Raw genomic sequence first — 15,910 nt, forward strand, 5'->3', positions numbered from 1 at the left:
GGTGATGGACCAATAATGGGAATGTTCAATGTGTACCACAGCTGGATTTGATGTTTGGGGGAGTGCAGGCCATGATTTTCTGTAGATCATATATGGTAGAGTCTCAGAGAAATATTTCAAGTTAGGTACATGAATAGGTTCAATTAGTATAGGAGCCTAAAGATAAAGAGTGGAATGTAAGTTAAGTGAAACACTTTTTCTGCTAATAATTTACTTAATTAGGCATTCTTGTAAGCAAGTTTTCCATCTGGACTCTAATGACTGGCACATGGCATCAATGTGTAAGCCACGATGGAGAAGAAGTATAATAAGTCAAGCAAAGGAAATCTGCTGTGGTGGCTGGGAAAGTGATGAGTGCATGTGAATGTGGGGGACGCCTACTAGCACTGCGCCTTTCCGCCTCTACCGTGAGATGTTTTTCTTTTTTCTGGCAGGTCTCTTGCCATTTTCGCTCAGAATTAATAATCATAGGTTAGGTTATCTAGAGTTTTGTTCTCACTTAGGGATTTGTATGAATAATATAAATTGTTGAGAAAAATAAGTGTTGCTGATTATCACAATTAACATATGAGTGTGGTATGTATGTATAAACATAATGTAATGATGTAGATAAGGGTGGAATGTCAGTGTTTAATAATTTTGTAATTTTTGCTATCAGGTCTTCCACATCATAACATCATATTAAGCATGAAATAATTTTACTGAATCTGCAACTTACAGAAGAAGACTACATCTTCCCAGGGAACAACACATAGGTCACGGGACCTGGATCTATATTAACTCTGTCGCAGAACAGACTGACGTCTTTCGAGTTCTGGGCGTTCAGGGAGTGTGTGGGAGCCTTCAGCCGTTCGCCTAGATTCACAGTAGGCTCTCGTGACGGGACTCATTCTCTCTCCTATTTTGCTTGATTCGTTAGCTCAATTTCAATTATATTGTATTATATTGTGTTATCTGTATTTCGATATAGTATTTAGTAAATAAGTGTGCCTCCTTAGATCGTTGATGCTGTTTTCTTTTCCTAATTAACTTTCTTTCCTTTCGACCTAGGGCCCCTGTCACGGAAGCAGGTGGATTTTTAGTTTAAACCGTGACACCTCCCATCCACATAAAGCAGCAGGTAATTACAGTAAAAAAGCAGGTTAAAACCTGGGCTCGGATCACTCCTTAGCATAGATCATTGATTTCAAACAGCACAGTGTCTAAAGAGCAGAGCTGGACCTTCTGAGGACAGGATGAGGAGCACACCAGGCTCCCCATCCTGTTGCGTGGTTGCACAGTGCTGTCCCTATGAACATGCTGCATGGCATGAGAGGCTGAGCAATCACAAGCACCACAGGTATCGTCCTGTCACCCGGGATTGTTCGTAGGAACGCAGAGATGGTGACACATCAGTCACAGTGGGCTGGATTTCCTTCTTTACATACCACAGATAGTGCAGGACCCTGGCAGAGGAATAAACAAGGACTGAGGGGGAGCTTGAGGTTAAAAGGAACTCAGAAGAGCTGACAAACCAGCTCCACTTCATCCCAGCATGATGCAGAACCATCTTGCTAGAAGCACGTAGTTTCACAACAGGCTGTGGGCAAAACTTGGGAATGCAGATTTCAAGAAGAGCAGAGTTTCCTTGGCCTCAAGCAGGAGGACTACATGGCCCTTATTTCTCAAGGTGACCTCAGTTTAAAACTATGCCTACAGCCTGAAGCCACATTCTGCAGATGGTCATAAACACCCCTCATCAGAGACCATAACACAACGCGCAGATGAAAAGCAAGAGGCATCCTGATCTCCACTGCTCTGCAGCATAACGATATGGGGATGAACCAAACTGCAGGTCCTCGAAGAGGAAATGTTACGGACGCTTTTATACACAGACACAAATATTTTAATGTACTGGTAACTGAAATGTTATCCATGTTCTTAGTACGGCCATAATTAACTAAAAAGATATTTTTTAAATCTTGTAAAAATGACATATTTTACACATCTTCTATTTACAATTGCAATATACTTAAATGTTATAAAACATCCACTCCGACCTTTAAAATATATGCAGACTAGGACTTAGTATTAGATATATTATAATTTATAGCAAACTTAGGGTTTGCTGTGCAGCTACCTGTTCAATGGAAACTGTGTCATCAGCCTTAACAAAGACTGCTCGAAACAAAAACCGACAGCAACAACAACAAAAAAAGACAGGGAATGTGCAAAAAGGAGAAAAAAGAAAAGAAATGAAATAAAACCAAGCTTGCAGTTTAAAAAAACATCACTGTGAGGATTTCCAATAAATTAAAATCATAACATGTCGTCTTTTTTTTTTTTTTTTCCCCTGGCATTGTCCGTGATCAGATTATTTTTCAGTACTATTAATCTAATAGGAAATAAAAACAAAACATCATCCCAGGTCCTTCCATGGCTGCATGCTCCCCACCCAGGCCTCCGTCACACATCAGGGTTGGATGGGGTGGCTGCTGCAGGCGCGGACGAGCTGCCTCTATTGATGATTCGTGAATACGTGCGCTCCATTCCTTGCTGTTTTGTTGAATCCTCCTTGTATGCAATCTTGTCGTTAAAGAGAAAAGAAGAAGAAATATGCAACAGTGAGAGAGATCTGGATATCTTGGTTTTTGTAGTGCTTATTATCTAAGCAGTCATTTCCTGGTTTTAGGTCATTATGCAGCAACCTGCTGGAGGGGAAGGATCACTGCTGAGGAGCCAGAAGTGACCAGAGGCTGCAGCAAGAAGAAGCGAGTCCCCTGAGCTGGGGGATACTTGGGGCCTGGGGTGCAGTCACAGGCTTCTCCCAGTAGTGCTTCATGGGGCTCCCTGGGCAATGTTTCTCTATAGTAACTCATGCAATCCCATCTGAGAAGTCATTACACCTTATAGAACCAGCAAACACCTTCACTAGCATCTCCTCAGTGTGGTACAGGCTGCTCCCACCTCAGCCCACTCAGTCACTCAAGGGCATGCAGGATCCTCCCAGACTTTCTCACACACATCAGCAAAACTAAGACCAACAGCAGCCCTGCAGCCAATCTCCTGGGGTGAGAAAAGGCTGAGGCTGTGGGCTGAGCCGCATGCCCAGGGAAGAACAGTGGCCAAATCTTGCTCCACCTTGTCCTAGCTGCAGTCTTTAGCAAGGAAGACTTTTTTTTTCCTCCCTAAAAATGTTCTATCTAGCCATAGCTATTTTCCCTGCTTTAATATACACATTTCCTTGGCTAGGAAGCCACCAGCGGTGGCAAAGAAACCTCCCTTGGTGCCATCAACCCTCAGCCACCCTGGGTAGCCAGTCGCAGCACTGCTTAGCCATGCCACATATATTATGCAGACAAGCACATTTCTTGGCATCAGGAGGATCCCACTGAGCTGCTTCACTGACCAACCCAAGTTTATGGCTAGGATCCTAACAACACACCTCTCAACACACTTCAGGAATAATATACCAATACAAAAAAGAAACACCTCCCTGAGCTTAAGGGAATCATTAGACATGAAACTAAATGAACACAGCACACACAGAAATCAGCAAGTGAGAAAGTACGCGACATTCAAAGAAAAAAGATGTAAGAAAAATGAACATACCACTTTTGGCTATAGTATTGAGGGAAATGTTAGACAGGGAAGAAGAGAAGCTGTATAAGCAAGGACCATGACAGAGCTGTCAGAAAAGAACAAAACAAAACAGAAAAGAGAAAAACATATGGTGATGAAAGAGTCACTATCAGTGGGTGAGCAAGCAAAACTCTCTTGATCATGACAGTGGGAAAGATGGCAATGCTTACTGTCTTTGCAAAGAGCACAGTTACAATAGAGACTCAAGCAATCCAACTGCAAAATAACTAATTTGGCTACCTTTTACAGTAGGTTATTTGCTGGAGGCAATGCTCTGCTCAGGAACAGGGGTTTGTGCACTCCTCACAAAAGGAATGGAGTGTTTCCAAAAAGCCACACTGCACAGAAAACTTCTAAGAGCTCACACTTATTAATTGAGAGACTACCTTTCTGTATGGGCATTCAAAGTCTGCTGATTTTGGTTAAAGCTTTTGGTTAAGCAAAAGTCAATTCTGTCTTCTGCTGGATCAACTCAGTGCTGCACATAGCACGGTTATGTACAGGTCACTTGCATGAGGAAAACTCCAAGCACATTGATACAGATAATAAATACAGCTGTGAATATTTAATCGAGTTCACTGAATATTTTATGCACGCTGAAACTCATGGGATGCTCATGACTAATTTAAGTTGACCATTCATCCATCTTCCATTTTTGTGGGGAACATGAGGCATGTGGTACCACCCCTGCATGTTAAAGCAGCCAAAGTAACTTCCACCAGAGAGCCATGAGCACTGAGCAACCAAAGACACCCTTGGTAGAACAGTGATAAATACTATTTATGATAAAGTTACTGAAATGCATGAGGTTCACAAATCCTTATGCATCCAATCAGGAAGAGAACACAATTCACACAACAGCAACCACTGAGCCTGAGCCCCGGCATGCACCAAGACCTCAAAGCAATTATACAGGTTTATACCCTGAGAAAGGCAGCTTCATTTCTCAGTAAAAACAGCAACAGGCAAAAAAACACCTTGTAAACCATTATTCTCCTCACATGTGAAGATGAAGAACATGGCACGGCCTAGTGGGGTGGAATCAGGCACTTGGTGAGATGTCACCATTGACACCAATGGTTAAATAAAGTAACTGCACACAAGTAGCAACTATCTGTGCTATGAGCAATGAGACATACAGAGCAGCTGGGAAGGAATAAGTGCTTCTCAGGCACAGCCTAAGGTGACCTACCCACAACCACACAGAGGTACAATTAAGCATGCTTTAATTTGCACGCACTGCACAGAATAGTTCAATTATTTTTTACGTTAAAACAGAAAGCAATATGTATGCATGGATACAGCACAGCATGAATCTCAGCTCAGTATTTTGGAATGCACTGCATATGATGCAACCATGCAAGCTAATCCTTCTAAAGTTGTAGAGTTTTAAAACTATATGGATTTTGACAGTATACTATCACTCAGTCTGCAAGCTGAATACAAACTACTAAAGATATTTTCACCAGTTATAAGTTAGGTCTTAAATGCAATTTACTGTTTTAATTAAATATGTCACAGCTGTAGGACAAAGCTGGCTGGCATAGAACAGCAGTTCAACTGATATTCTTTCCATGCCTTCAAACCTCAGTCTGCAATCCCATTAACATTCAAGTTTTCAATATCCAACATGATGGGCAGAAGACAGATCTCTGTCAGACAAACAAATTCACTGTGTGTAATACAGCTGAAGTGAACAAAAAAGAGTAGAACTCTGCTTTCTCAGTGAGTGTTCAATTACCCGATCTTACTTCTATCATTCTGCTTTACACCTTCATTTGTCAAGAGAAGAAACAATCAACTGCTTTCATTTGGCCTCATCATCGAAACAGACAAACCAACCTGTTCATTCATCACTGCAGAGAGCTCGCTGAGCATATCCCGATAGTGAGACTTCATTTCTCCCTGATATTCAAATTGGTCCTCCTTAATAAGGCGTTCGTTGACATCAAGAGCATGCCCACAAGCTTCTGCAAATTGCCTACAAACAAAAGCACACAGAACAACCATACAAATACTGTAGCAATGAAAATCAAATATATATATATATCACTACTATACCTCTTCCTCTCCTTGCACATTATATCTTGCTAGAAATTAATTTCAGAAATCATCCTCAGATCAAGAGGAACACTGGCTATTGGCACAGGTTGAAGCTTCAGTAAATGCTTTCCTGAGAATGACTTGTAGGATATGGTAAACACAGATGTAAGCCAGCATGCTTCAATTCAGAATAACTTCATGTCATGTCTCTCCTCATATTACAAAGAAGATGGCAAACCTAAACTTAATGCTTACCTGAAGATTTCCTTCAGGAGCTTAACTTGATTATCAGGATATCTCTTTGCATTTGTTTCTTCCAGAAAAGCCCGAGCATAGGCCATTGGTCCAGCATTTACCTGGGGGAGAAACATACAGCTTAGGTGCATAAAGCAAGAGAGAAAAAAGGAGTTAAGTCAGTCCCGCACAAACTGCAGATCTCTGCTGGCCTTTGGAGGCACTCAGCTTGTTAACCATCATGAACACTGTGCATCTGAAGAAAACTTCAGCTAGGGCACCAGAAATATGTGCACGTATCACCAATATTTCTAATAAAATGACAAAACTAATCCTGAGAATCTATCTTTTTAAAGCATTTGCATACTTGGCTGTGACAAGTTTTATTCTCAAGGGATACACGACGGTCTTGTTAGAAAGGTCTTAACATTTATTTAGAGAAGATTTGACAGAATTAGTTACGTTTGCACATAAATCCAACACTCATCAACATCAATGGAAAGCTTTCTACTGTTTTTGAGCAGGCTCCAACTGCACTGGAAAACAAGATGCCACCAGAAGTACAAAACAGACAAAACATATCTGAAAGGATGAAAACCTGAATAAAAATTCAGGTGAACTGGGGAAAACAAACAAACACCCAGGAAAAAGCAAAAACTGTGTGTCTAATTTTCACTACCTTGACACTGACGCTTCCTTGGAGTTTGAGCTGCAGTCGGATCATGTCCACTTCTTCCATTGTGCAGAGCTGATTGAGCTCTGAGACCTTTTTGGACATCTCATCAATTGCTACTTCAATGGGGTTCAGCTCTGTGCTGGTTTGGCTTATGACTTGAATACGCTTCTTCACATAGGGAAACAAGTGGCTGGCTACTCAAAAGCAAGAAATGCATTAGAGAGGCTCAGCTAGCAACAAGAAAGTATTTAAGAAAGCAAAACAAGTCAGTCAAAGGTTTAGACTGCATTAACTTTGACACTGTCTACACAAATGGAGTCTTAATCACTGAGTAAGTAATAGAATCCAGCAGTTCTAAACTGAATTTTTGACAGACCTGGTGCTGGAAAAACAATTCTCCTTTTGAATTCACCACTGTTTGCTACTGAGCTGTCAGAGGCACATGGCAGAAATCTCTCACCGTTCAGATTTCAAAATGTATTAATCCCTTCTTCTGAATTAAAGCACTGAATGACAAACCTGTAATGAACTCCAAACACCTCAAATATCCCATTGAACAAGTTTCACTCCACAGGCAGGATCTTATAGCTTAACTGAACTGGCTATTGCATGCCAAGAGAATTGTTATTGAAGTGCCATCCCTAAAAAAGGAGGAATCAGTCTTAGTATTCAACCTAATAATTACTATGGGAGCTGGTAGGGGAATCATTCATTGGTAAAGCCTCTTATTTCCAGTACAGCTGTTTTCATGGATCTCAAGAAACCTGGCAGTGATGCAGTATGGGGTACTGTCTGATCTGAGCTGTTTAACCTTCTCCTAATTATCCTACACACTTTGGAAGACCTCCCAGACTCCAAATAGGCCCTCCTCCAATGAGCATATGGTGCCAGGCAGCTCAGAGCTAAAAGAGCTCCATATAAGAGGGTGGCTGTTGCTCCTTGGACAGCAGAAACTGCCTGCTTCAGTATAGATCTCCAAACACCCAGAGCTGCTGAGACACTTCAAAAAACCACACACAAGCAATTCTTCCTTTCTTCTTCTCATAAACAAAGCTGCGTCACATAACAAGATGCCCCCAGACATGGGCAACTCTCTTCTGACTTGCCAGAACAAAACATTTAGGTGACTATGCCTATACTGAAAGCACCTTTCTTCACTTTGCCCTTTGGGGAAGCACATGCACCGAAGTTGGTGGGGAACAGGACTTTGTCACTCAGGAGCCTTTGCTGTGAACATCAGCCTCCCTGCCCACTGCTGCTCAGGAGAGCAATGCTTCTATCTCAGGCAGTTCCTCACGCTCCCAGACAAAACTCAGACAGGTCAGGTTTCAGTAGTAGTTTCACAGAGATTTTAGTCATGATAAGGAACTGAATGTCTTCTGTTTAACATGACTCAGTAAGAACAGACATGCAGTCCTCCCTACATTCCTGCCTTAAAACAGTGATTGCAACCACCAACCTGAAAGCTCACCTCTCACTTTAAAAACACTATGCAATGTGTCTTTCTTCCACATGGACAAAAGTTCTTATCCAAGACTTACTCTTCACAGCGGAGCAAGCACCCTATCTTGCTTTTAATTTCTTCTGTTTATTATTGAAAGAACACTTCTGAGTGCTAAGCTGCCTTCAGCACAACCCCTCCCAAACCCCATCATTATAAGATGCTGATAGAGGAAAATAAAACAGCTGACAGCTCCACAAATGAAAATATCTTCACCTACAAGGGTCAGCAGGATTCTAAGAACAAACATACTTTGCAAATGGGAACATGGAAGAGATAATTTATCACTCAGCATAACGTGCTGTGCCCGCTGTCTGCAGAAAGGCTGGCACACAAAGCACTGTGAGCCTCAGCTGCCAAAGGCAGGCTGGAGGGGGGCAAGCAGCAGCAGACGTACTGGTCAGGACGGTGCGTCTCTTGCACTGCTCTTCCACACCGCCGTGCTTCTTTCCTGAGAGCGTGAAAGGTGTTTCAAACACAAACCGGTTGACGTTGTGATGCATTTCAAAGTCAGTCTTTCGATCTTCTGCCTCCTTCTCTTCAAAGAAAGGTGTGACATATGTGACCTGAATATAGGCATACTTTGGATCCAGGTCTTTGGGGTTGACCTGTGTAACAGTGGCAAACACAACAAAATTTTGTTAAGTGTGACAAACCATCAAGGCATCCGTTATATTTCTTTAATTTACCTTTTAATATCAATAAAACACAAGACTTCCAAGCCTTGTATTCAGACCACAAAGTAATACAAACATTTTTAACTAAACACCCATAAAAACAGTGGGATTTTTGATCAAAGATAATCCAGAAGAGAATGAGAACTGCTTCTCCTTTACAACAAACATCTGCATGCTCTCTGCATGCACATGCTGGCATATGCTCTCTTCCCACTGGCAGTGAGGTACTGCTCTAGCACTGGCATTTCCATACTACATCCACCATACTACGAAGTTAGGAGCTTCTCTGTTACAAAACTGGGTCACACTCGGTTCACATTTGTTCAAAACACTGCTCACAAAACACGAACTCGCTTTTCTCCCTTGTACAGGAATCAAGTCTTTCATACCTTGTTGGAATCCTGGATGATCTTCACGTTATCTATTCCAAACTTGTCTGCATACAGTTTCAGCAGCCTCTGAGAGATCTCAGACAAGCCAGTTAATTTGGGCTCCTTATAGATATATTCTTTTCCTTCCTCTTCTTCAAAAAAACCCTGTTTGAAAAGAAACAGGATACAGTGAACACACCAGGCAAGGCAAAACCTAACAGAGGTGCTTGCACCAGGCACCCAGCATGTGTCTGTATACCCACCAGAGCTTCCAGCACCTAAGTTTAAGGATCGACTTCCTTCATCCTCACAGACACTGCCTCATGTCTGCATTTGTACTGGCTTAAGATCTCCTAAGTTAACCAGTAAATAACTCATACACACGCTTTCCCATTAGAGATCTGGTTGTTTCAACAGTGATGGCACTTTCTCTAGAATTCTGATTTGTGTACATAAAAAAAAAGTCTAAAGAAATAAAAGAAAAATAATAAGAATTTACACAGACTGTGCTCCTTTACAAAAAAAAAAAAAAAAAAAAAAGCTCGATCTTGTAAGGACCATTTACCTACTGCACCACTGTACTTGGCAGAGTTTTAATGGAAGGCTCTACTGAAGGATGGAACAAGAACTTCAGAAGAAGAACTGGCCTCAGAAGATTAATGTGGCATTGCATCACATACAGGTGAGACACAGCTGCTACACCATGAGCACGTATATCAAACACTGGGGAGCAGCAATCCCAGCTGAGCAGAAAGCAGCAGCTGACCCTTCAACAAGGACTGGATTCATCCCAGCACCCTGAGCAGCACCAGCCCTCCCTCTAACATTTCACATGCTGCTGATGAAATTTGGCAGTGTTAAATGCTGCAGCTGTACCCTTTTCACCATAAAGGCAAAGTGACCCAGTGGAAAATACCTGAAGCTGCAGGGATAAGGGAGAAAAGAAAGACAGCATTAACAATGCCAGACCCAAGGCCCTTTAAACTTAACATGATGTAGCTTGGGCAGGTAATTCTACAACATGCCCTGGCAAACTGCAATCTGTTAAAAAACAGGGGAGCACAACTGAATGAAGTCAGGAGAAATCTCCAAAATCTCTGTGGCAGGCACTGATGTTAAGAAACAACAACAAAAACCAAACAACCCAGCCTTTCCATGCTAAGCATATTCCAAACTTTGGTCACTAGAATAACAGACCATTTTTACAAAAATATACAGGCTTGTGATAAATCAGCTGTGAATTCTCAGCTTTGTTTTAGCAGGGATTAACAAATATCTGTGGCTTCGCCTCCAGTCAGGACAAGGGACAAGAAACCACCTGTTCTCATCTGACAAGTGCCAAGAGGTCTGTGGGCATTACTGAAACAAATGACTAATAGCAGCACCAGCAGCTTATCTGATAGTATCTTAATTAGTCTCACCATGACCTTCTAACACTGTGCCATTTTTAACAATATTAATCAATTAATCACTGCAGGCGCTGGGAAGAGCTACATAGGTAATTAGAGACCAAATCTAGAGCTCCAAAAGCTGAAACCCTATCAACATTTACCGAGCTGTCACTTTCTATTGATGCTGATGAGAAAGGACGTGCAGGATCACAGCCTGGTTTCTGATCCCATTTCCACTGAAAAAACACCACTTTATGGGGAAACAGCTGAAAGCCTCATTACTTTCACACAACCACACTCAATCACACTGCTAGGATTGTTTCTGTCAGAAAACATCCACTTTCTGTTACCGTTCAATGCTTTTAACAAACAACAACAAAGCAAGCACCAAACCTAAAACAAAAAAAAAGCCCCTTTTCCAAATTCATCACATAACAAGCTAGAACATTGCTTATCCTCCTATCTTAGATGCTGGTTCTGGATATATTTGCATGCTTCAGGACAGCATTTATATACAAGAACCAAATCTCTGTGCTGATGCTGCACGGCACACTAGGATGCCATCTCTGCTAATGGTTCTGCTCAGGAAAAAAAACCAATGAGATCAGGAATAATAAGCAACATAAACTTCCGCAAAATAAAAGAAACCGCTAACAAATTCTGTCTCATTTCTAACACAGGGGATAGCACTGAGAGTACAAATTGCCTGCAGTATTTCAGTGGACAGAAGTTAATTGCGAGCTATAAATAATCACATCTGCCACATGCTGTATGTCTGCTTAAGACTATAGAAAGCAAGATTAAATACTTTTTAGGACCAAAATATCCTCCAATTTAAGGATTTTAAAATGTTAAGCAGCCAGGGTCACACTATCAAAGCTTATCCCCAGACTATTTGCATGCTGACTGTTTTTGCCCTTCAAGAACACTGCAGCTTTACATGTGAAAATTACTAACGTAGAGCAGCTGAATGTAAGTGAAGGGAGAACAGCCTCATGGTGACAGATTTCCTCTGCACTCCGCCATGCTGTGAGTGGGGCTGTGACTGCAGATGTTGGTATGAGAGTGCTGGAAGGGCCCTTTTTACTCCTTGTATACCTGCAGGTGCGGCCCTTAAAGCTCACAGTACATTTCCTCCCTGCTCTTAGGTGGAAAAGCAGGCCTGCTCCCACAGCAGGCACAATGAGATGAGACCTTCTGCTTTAAGATGATCTTTGCACAGGCCAAGTGCATGCTGGTGGGAAATGAGATTGCTGTTTATGTGGGCTAAAGTGGGCCAGTGCTTCAACCACTTACTATAGCAAGCACATCCCCACTACAAAGAGAGAGGGAAGCACCTCAACAACTCATTTTCTTAGCACCAGAGACAACCTAGCACTCATTCAGATGTTCTTACACGGAACTGCACTTCCATAGCCAACAAAGGCTGAGATTTGATATTTAGAGGACCATTCCCTACCTGTATCAAGTGTGCAGTGCCAGCATCACCTCCTGTGCTAAGTGGGCTTGTGCACAGCTCAGTAAGAAGCTGTTACAGCTGTTTTATTAGCAAATTTGGAAAAAAACATCCTTTGATCTTCACATATAAACCTGCAGATATCTTACTGCTACAAAAGTCTGCCCTCCAACTAAGTACCAGATCATTTGGGAGAACAAAAACCTCAGCTTTACTCTTAGCTCACTGAATCATGTCTTGAATGGTTTTTGCTTATAAGCACAACACAAGTTTTCAGCTATTCAACATAATTAGCAGCTCCCATGTATATACATATATATATACACACACACACATATATCAATAAATTCGAAAAAAATCTTTACCTCTCAAAACATTCCTCTGTGAATAAAACCATAAGCCCTGGCTCATAGCTAGTGTGGCCACTTGGTGGTGCAATGAGATGCTGTCACCAAAGCCCTTAACAGAACTTGCAGCCTAAAACAGCAGCTGTCCTGAGATATGGCACTCTGAGCTGGTGAATAAAACTCTCTGGTGAAGATACAACAGGCACAGAGACCTGCAAGCATTTCTGGCAATAGAAGAAACAAAAGGCTCCACACCTTTCCACCTGTACAGCCAGCATGGAAGCAAATGGCACAAGGGACAAAGGGGCTGACAAACACAGAAAGGAAACCTTCTGCAGGGAAAAAATGTGCAGCATGTAGGAGAGCACGATTCTCTCCCTATTCTCTATGCAGTCAATCCCTTATCTGTAATTCCTACATCTCATGTGGTGCTTTGTGCCTTGGTATACCTTCCTCAATCAGTTTTGCAACACTGAGTGCTATTATCCTTGGTAAATGAGGCACCAGTAATGTTGATGGGAATAATCTACCTTCGATTATTTGCACTGTGCCATACGCTTTAGTCACTATGTCTCTGCAAGGAGCAGTACAGAGCAGTCCCAATTTCTGCCACATAAAATCTCATCTGCAAAAGGAAATAAAGAAGCTGTGCTTGTTTGCATTTAGAGCTCAGTATCCATGTGCACCAGGGAATAAACTGAGCAACACACAGCTATCAAAAAGTCATATGCTTTCAAGCACTAAAGCTGTTTAAATGAAGTTGCCCTCGTGGTACCAGCAGCCAAAAGCCATTGCACTGTAACAGAGATTTTAACCCAGTTGAGCAGAACTGCTGCAGCTAAATTACCCACTTAAACACAGTTTTGCTCCATGAGCTTGGCTACTTGGTGGGAGGACAGCAAGGGGGCAGCCCCAGCAAGAAGCTGCAAAGAAGAGAGTCTTATTTTCACCTCCATTGCCCCCATTTTGAGGAAGGGCATGAGTGAAAACTCTGCTCTTCCTCAGGTACAGCAGCTTGCTTTCTTGCATTTGGCAAGTTCAGCTTTGCTGATCTGTAGGGAGAGCCAGGACTCACTGCTGCCCTCTGAATCCCAAATTTGCACAGTCTTAAGAAGAGATCAAGAGATCATGGGGTTTGTGGCTGCCCCTCCACCCAAGATGATCAATTACTCCTGCCACCAAACACAGATGGACAACAGCCTTCCGCTCTGGAGCTGCTGCACAGGCCAGGAAGGCAGCCTTGCATTCAAACAGCGTTAGTGTGACACTGAGTTTTTCAGCACAGAAATAAGGGGTCCAATCCTGCACCCAGTGAAGCAGAGAGGGAAACTGTCACTGAGATAAGGTGACAGCATTGAGCCCCATGGTGCACACACAACACGGTGACAGATACAGCTTTGTAGTTTGGGTAACTGAACAAACAAAAATTAGTTTGCAGGATGCAACAACAAATGGAACGATGTTATTTTTTTCTGCCACAAACCAAAGAAATTGAGAGCATGGGAAAGTTAATGTTAAGTACTGGGAAGGATGGAAGATGTGTGAGGAGAATTAAACAAAACATGCAAAAGAACTAGACTTACCACAGCCTTGAATAAGATCAAAAGGAGAAAAGAGCAAATTTCTGTATTAAAATCTAATTAGCAAACAGAATGATTCACATCAGTCTGTTGTCTACACACCTTAAAGTATTGCTTATGCGCTTGTCAAAAATAGGTCTTAAGTGAGCATGCTGGATTTCTACACTGGCTTGCAGTGAAAGAAAGCACAAAATAATGCTTCGAGGATGCTGAAGCACAACAAAGGGAATAAAACTACTCTATAGTAAATTGCACAGAATCAGTTGGCCTGAAAGCAGAAGACAGCCAGGGAGAAACAGAACATAACACCTACTGCATACTGCTCTGCTTTAAGCTCTATGAGAAGAGAAGGCCACATAAAAAGATGTTTTACTCAGTTTCATTTCAGTTTTATTCTGAAAAATCTGCCTCAGATTTTCTTGTCGAAGTCAAGAACTAAATCTGATGAAAATGTCTGTTCTCCATTGCACACTACATCCAATGTTGCAGTTTGCACAGATGAAACTGGGTGCTCTCTCCTCTGAGTAAAAACCTCCTCAGAGTTTGACCCATGATGCACTTTTTACTCCATGATTCCCTGTTGACTGTTTCCCTGTTTTAGCCTCCCTGCAATACAGCATGATTAGAAGGTACTGGCTGAAATCCAAGAATCTATCAAGACAAAAGAACATGTGTCAGCTTACCTGCCCATAAAATGCAACGCGGTAGTATCGGCCAAACAGACGCTTCTCAGAGTTCACCACCTCTGCAACCTTCAGGTATGAGCGGTGGATGTCATAGTACAGATCAGACAGCCTCTGTATGAAGAGAAGGAAGGTGAGGAGGAGCAAAAACTTTGGGAAATGACACTGAGGCTCTGCACAAGCATGGCTCGCCTTAACTAGAGACCCAAACCTTTGCAAAGATACATCAAGGGAATAGTTAAGACTTGACAGTAAAGAATTATTTTAAGGCTTTTGACATCTTCTGAGCATGCAGTTTTATAGCAGAGAGTTTGTGTGCAAGGTCACACTGCATCTCATGAACAAGCAGTGATAGGAACCTTCTAAGAGGTCAGAGGAAGCGAGTGTCCTGAGTGCAGGGAAGGGCATGGTGCCAACAACCCCAGTCAGCTCCCACACACAGATATATTGCCCACAGGTCCCACCACAAACTGCCGTCTTGTGTAGAGAGCCAAGAGTTCAAGTAAGTTTAAATCTGAGGACTTGCTTTTTCAGCATACAGCTTATACCTCCTCCTTTTCCTTTATACAAATTTTAAACCAGAAAATTGGTATATGACATCTTCATCAGATTATCTGTTATGATCTGAATTTGGCAAGTAAACAAGAAATGAAGAAACCCTGGAGTCACGGAGACATCACACACTTTGTCAGCTGTTTCTAAACTCAGATACAATGAAAATGTGATCTTGGTTTAAAAACATACATAAAACATTCACGTTCATTGGTTAACTGAGATAGATCTCTCCATGGGGACATGTAACGAGGGACATAACAGAAAGACTCTCAATGAAATACAGCTAGCAGGTCGTTGCTCTAGTTTTTATGACCTTTACAAGTTGATTTGTTTGAAAAACTTTTATTCATCTATGGTTGCACTGATGCTGAAAAGAAATCAAAGATTTTTATTTACTCATAGCATAAAGCACTAAAAGGAGAAATTACAGTCAGGAAGAACAAAATATCCCTTGTAAAGAAGGTACATTAGTTTAAAAATATTGATCTTGACTGTTGGCTCAGACTTATTTCCATAATAAAAAAGAACTTACTTTAAAGTCCCTCTGCTTCTCAAAAACAGCAATGATGGGCTTGTTAACCTCAGCAATAAGCTCGTATCTCTCAGACTTCCATAAATATTCAACACACAACTCCAGCTGCTCCACCAGGATGTTCTGCAATTCCACAAATAACCACATCAGTCAATAGCTGACAGCTCTTCATTAATAAGTGCACAGGAAAAGTACCTACCCACTGTTTCATTTTTATTCTGCATCTCCTGTACTAAAGTTTAG

General features: G+C 41.8%; 2 protein-coding genes across 18 annotated transcripts in view; both read right to left on the bottom strand.

Annotated features, from left to right (window-relative positions):
• LOC116653865 (putative coiled-coil domain-containing protein 195) overlaps nucleotides 1–1,778 on the bottom strand; it is a 13,518-nt gene extending 11,740 nt beyond the window's left edge. The window contains exon 1 of the mRNA XM_032446717.1: nucleotides 1,098–1,778. The gene's annotated coding sequence lies outside the window, so the exon portion shown is untranslated. The remainder of the gene's footprint in view (nucleotides 1–1,097) is intronic.
• A 91-nt stretch (nucleotides 1,779–1,869) lies between these two features.
• DOCK10 (dedicator of cytokinesis 10) overlaps nucleotides 1,870–15,910 on the bottom strand; it is a 131,571-nt gene continuing 117,530 nt past the window's right edge. For 10 of the 17 annotated variants that reach the window (XM_032446714.1, XM_032446713.1, XM_015871409.2 and 7 more), the window contains 10 exons: nucleotides 15,668–15,790; nucleotides 14,581–14,694; nucleotides 13,901–13,906; nucleotides 9,142–9,288; nucleotides 8,473–8,683; nucleotides 6,578–6,768; nucleotides 5,920–6,020; nucleotides 5,464–5,602; nucleotides 3,592–3,667; nucleotides 1,870–2,565 (listed from right to left, as the gene is read on the bottom strand). In XM_032446714.1, the coding sequence (XP_032302605.1) occupies nucleotides 2,498–2,565; nucleotides 3,592–3,667; nucleotides 5,464–5,602; nucleotides 5,920–6,020; nucleotides 6,578–6,768; nucleotides 8,473–8,683; nucleotides 9,142–9,288; nucleotides 13,901–13,906; nucleotides 14,581–14,694; nucleotides 15,668–15,790 (1,176 nt within the window). In that variant the 3' untranslated portion in view covers nucleotides 1,870–2,497. Of the gene's footprint in view, nucleotides 2,566–3,591; nucleotides 3,668–5,463; nucleotides 5,603–5,919; nucleotides 6,021–6,577; nucleotides 6,769–8,472; nucleotides 8,684–9,141; nucleotides 9,289–12,847; nucleotides 12,943–13,900; nucleotides 13,907–14,580; nucleotides 14,695–15,667; nucleotides 15,791–15,910 lie in introns of those variants that run through there. The other 7 variants (XM_015871423.2, XM_015871416.2, XM_015871424.2 and 4 more) reach the window with 4 other exon arrangements.

The sequence above is a fragment of the Coturnix japonica genome, chromosome 9 (genome assembly GCF_001577835.2).
Source record: "Coturnix japonica isolate 7356 chromosome 9, Coturnix japonica 2.1, whole genome shotgun sequence".
NCBI classification, from domain to species: Eukaryota; Metazoa; Chordata; class Aves; order Galliformes; family Phasianidae; genus Coturnix; species Coturnix japonica.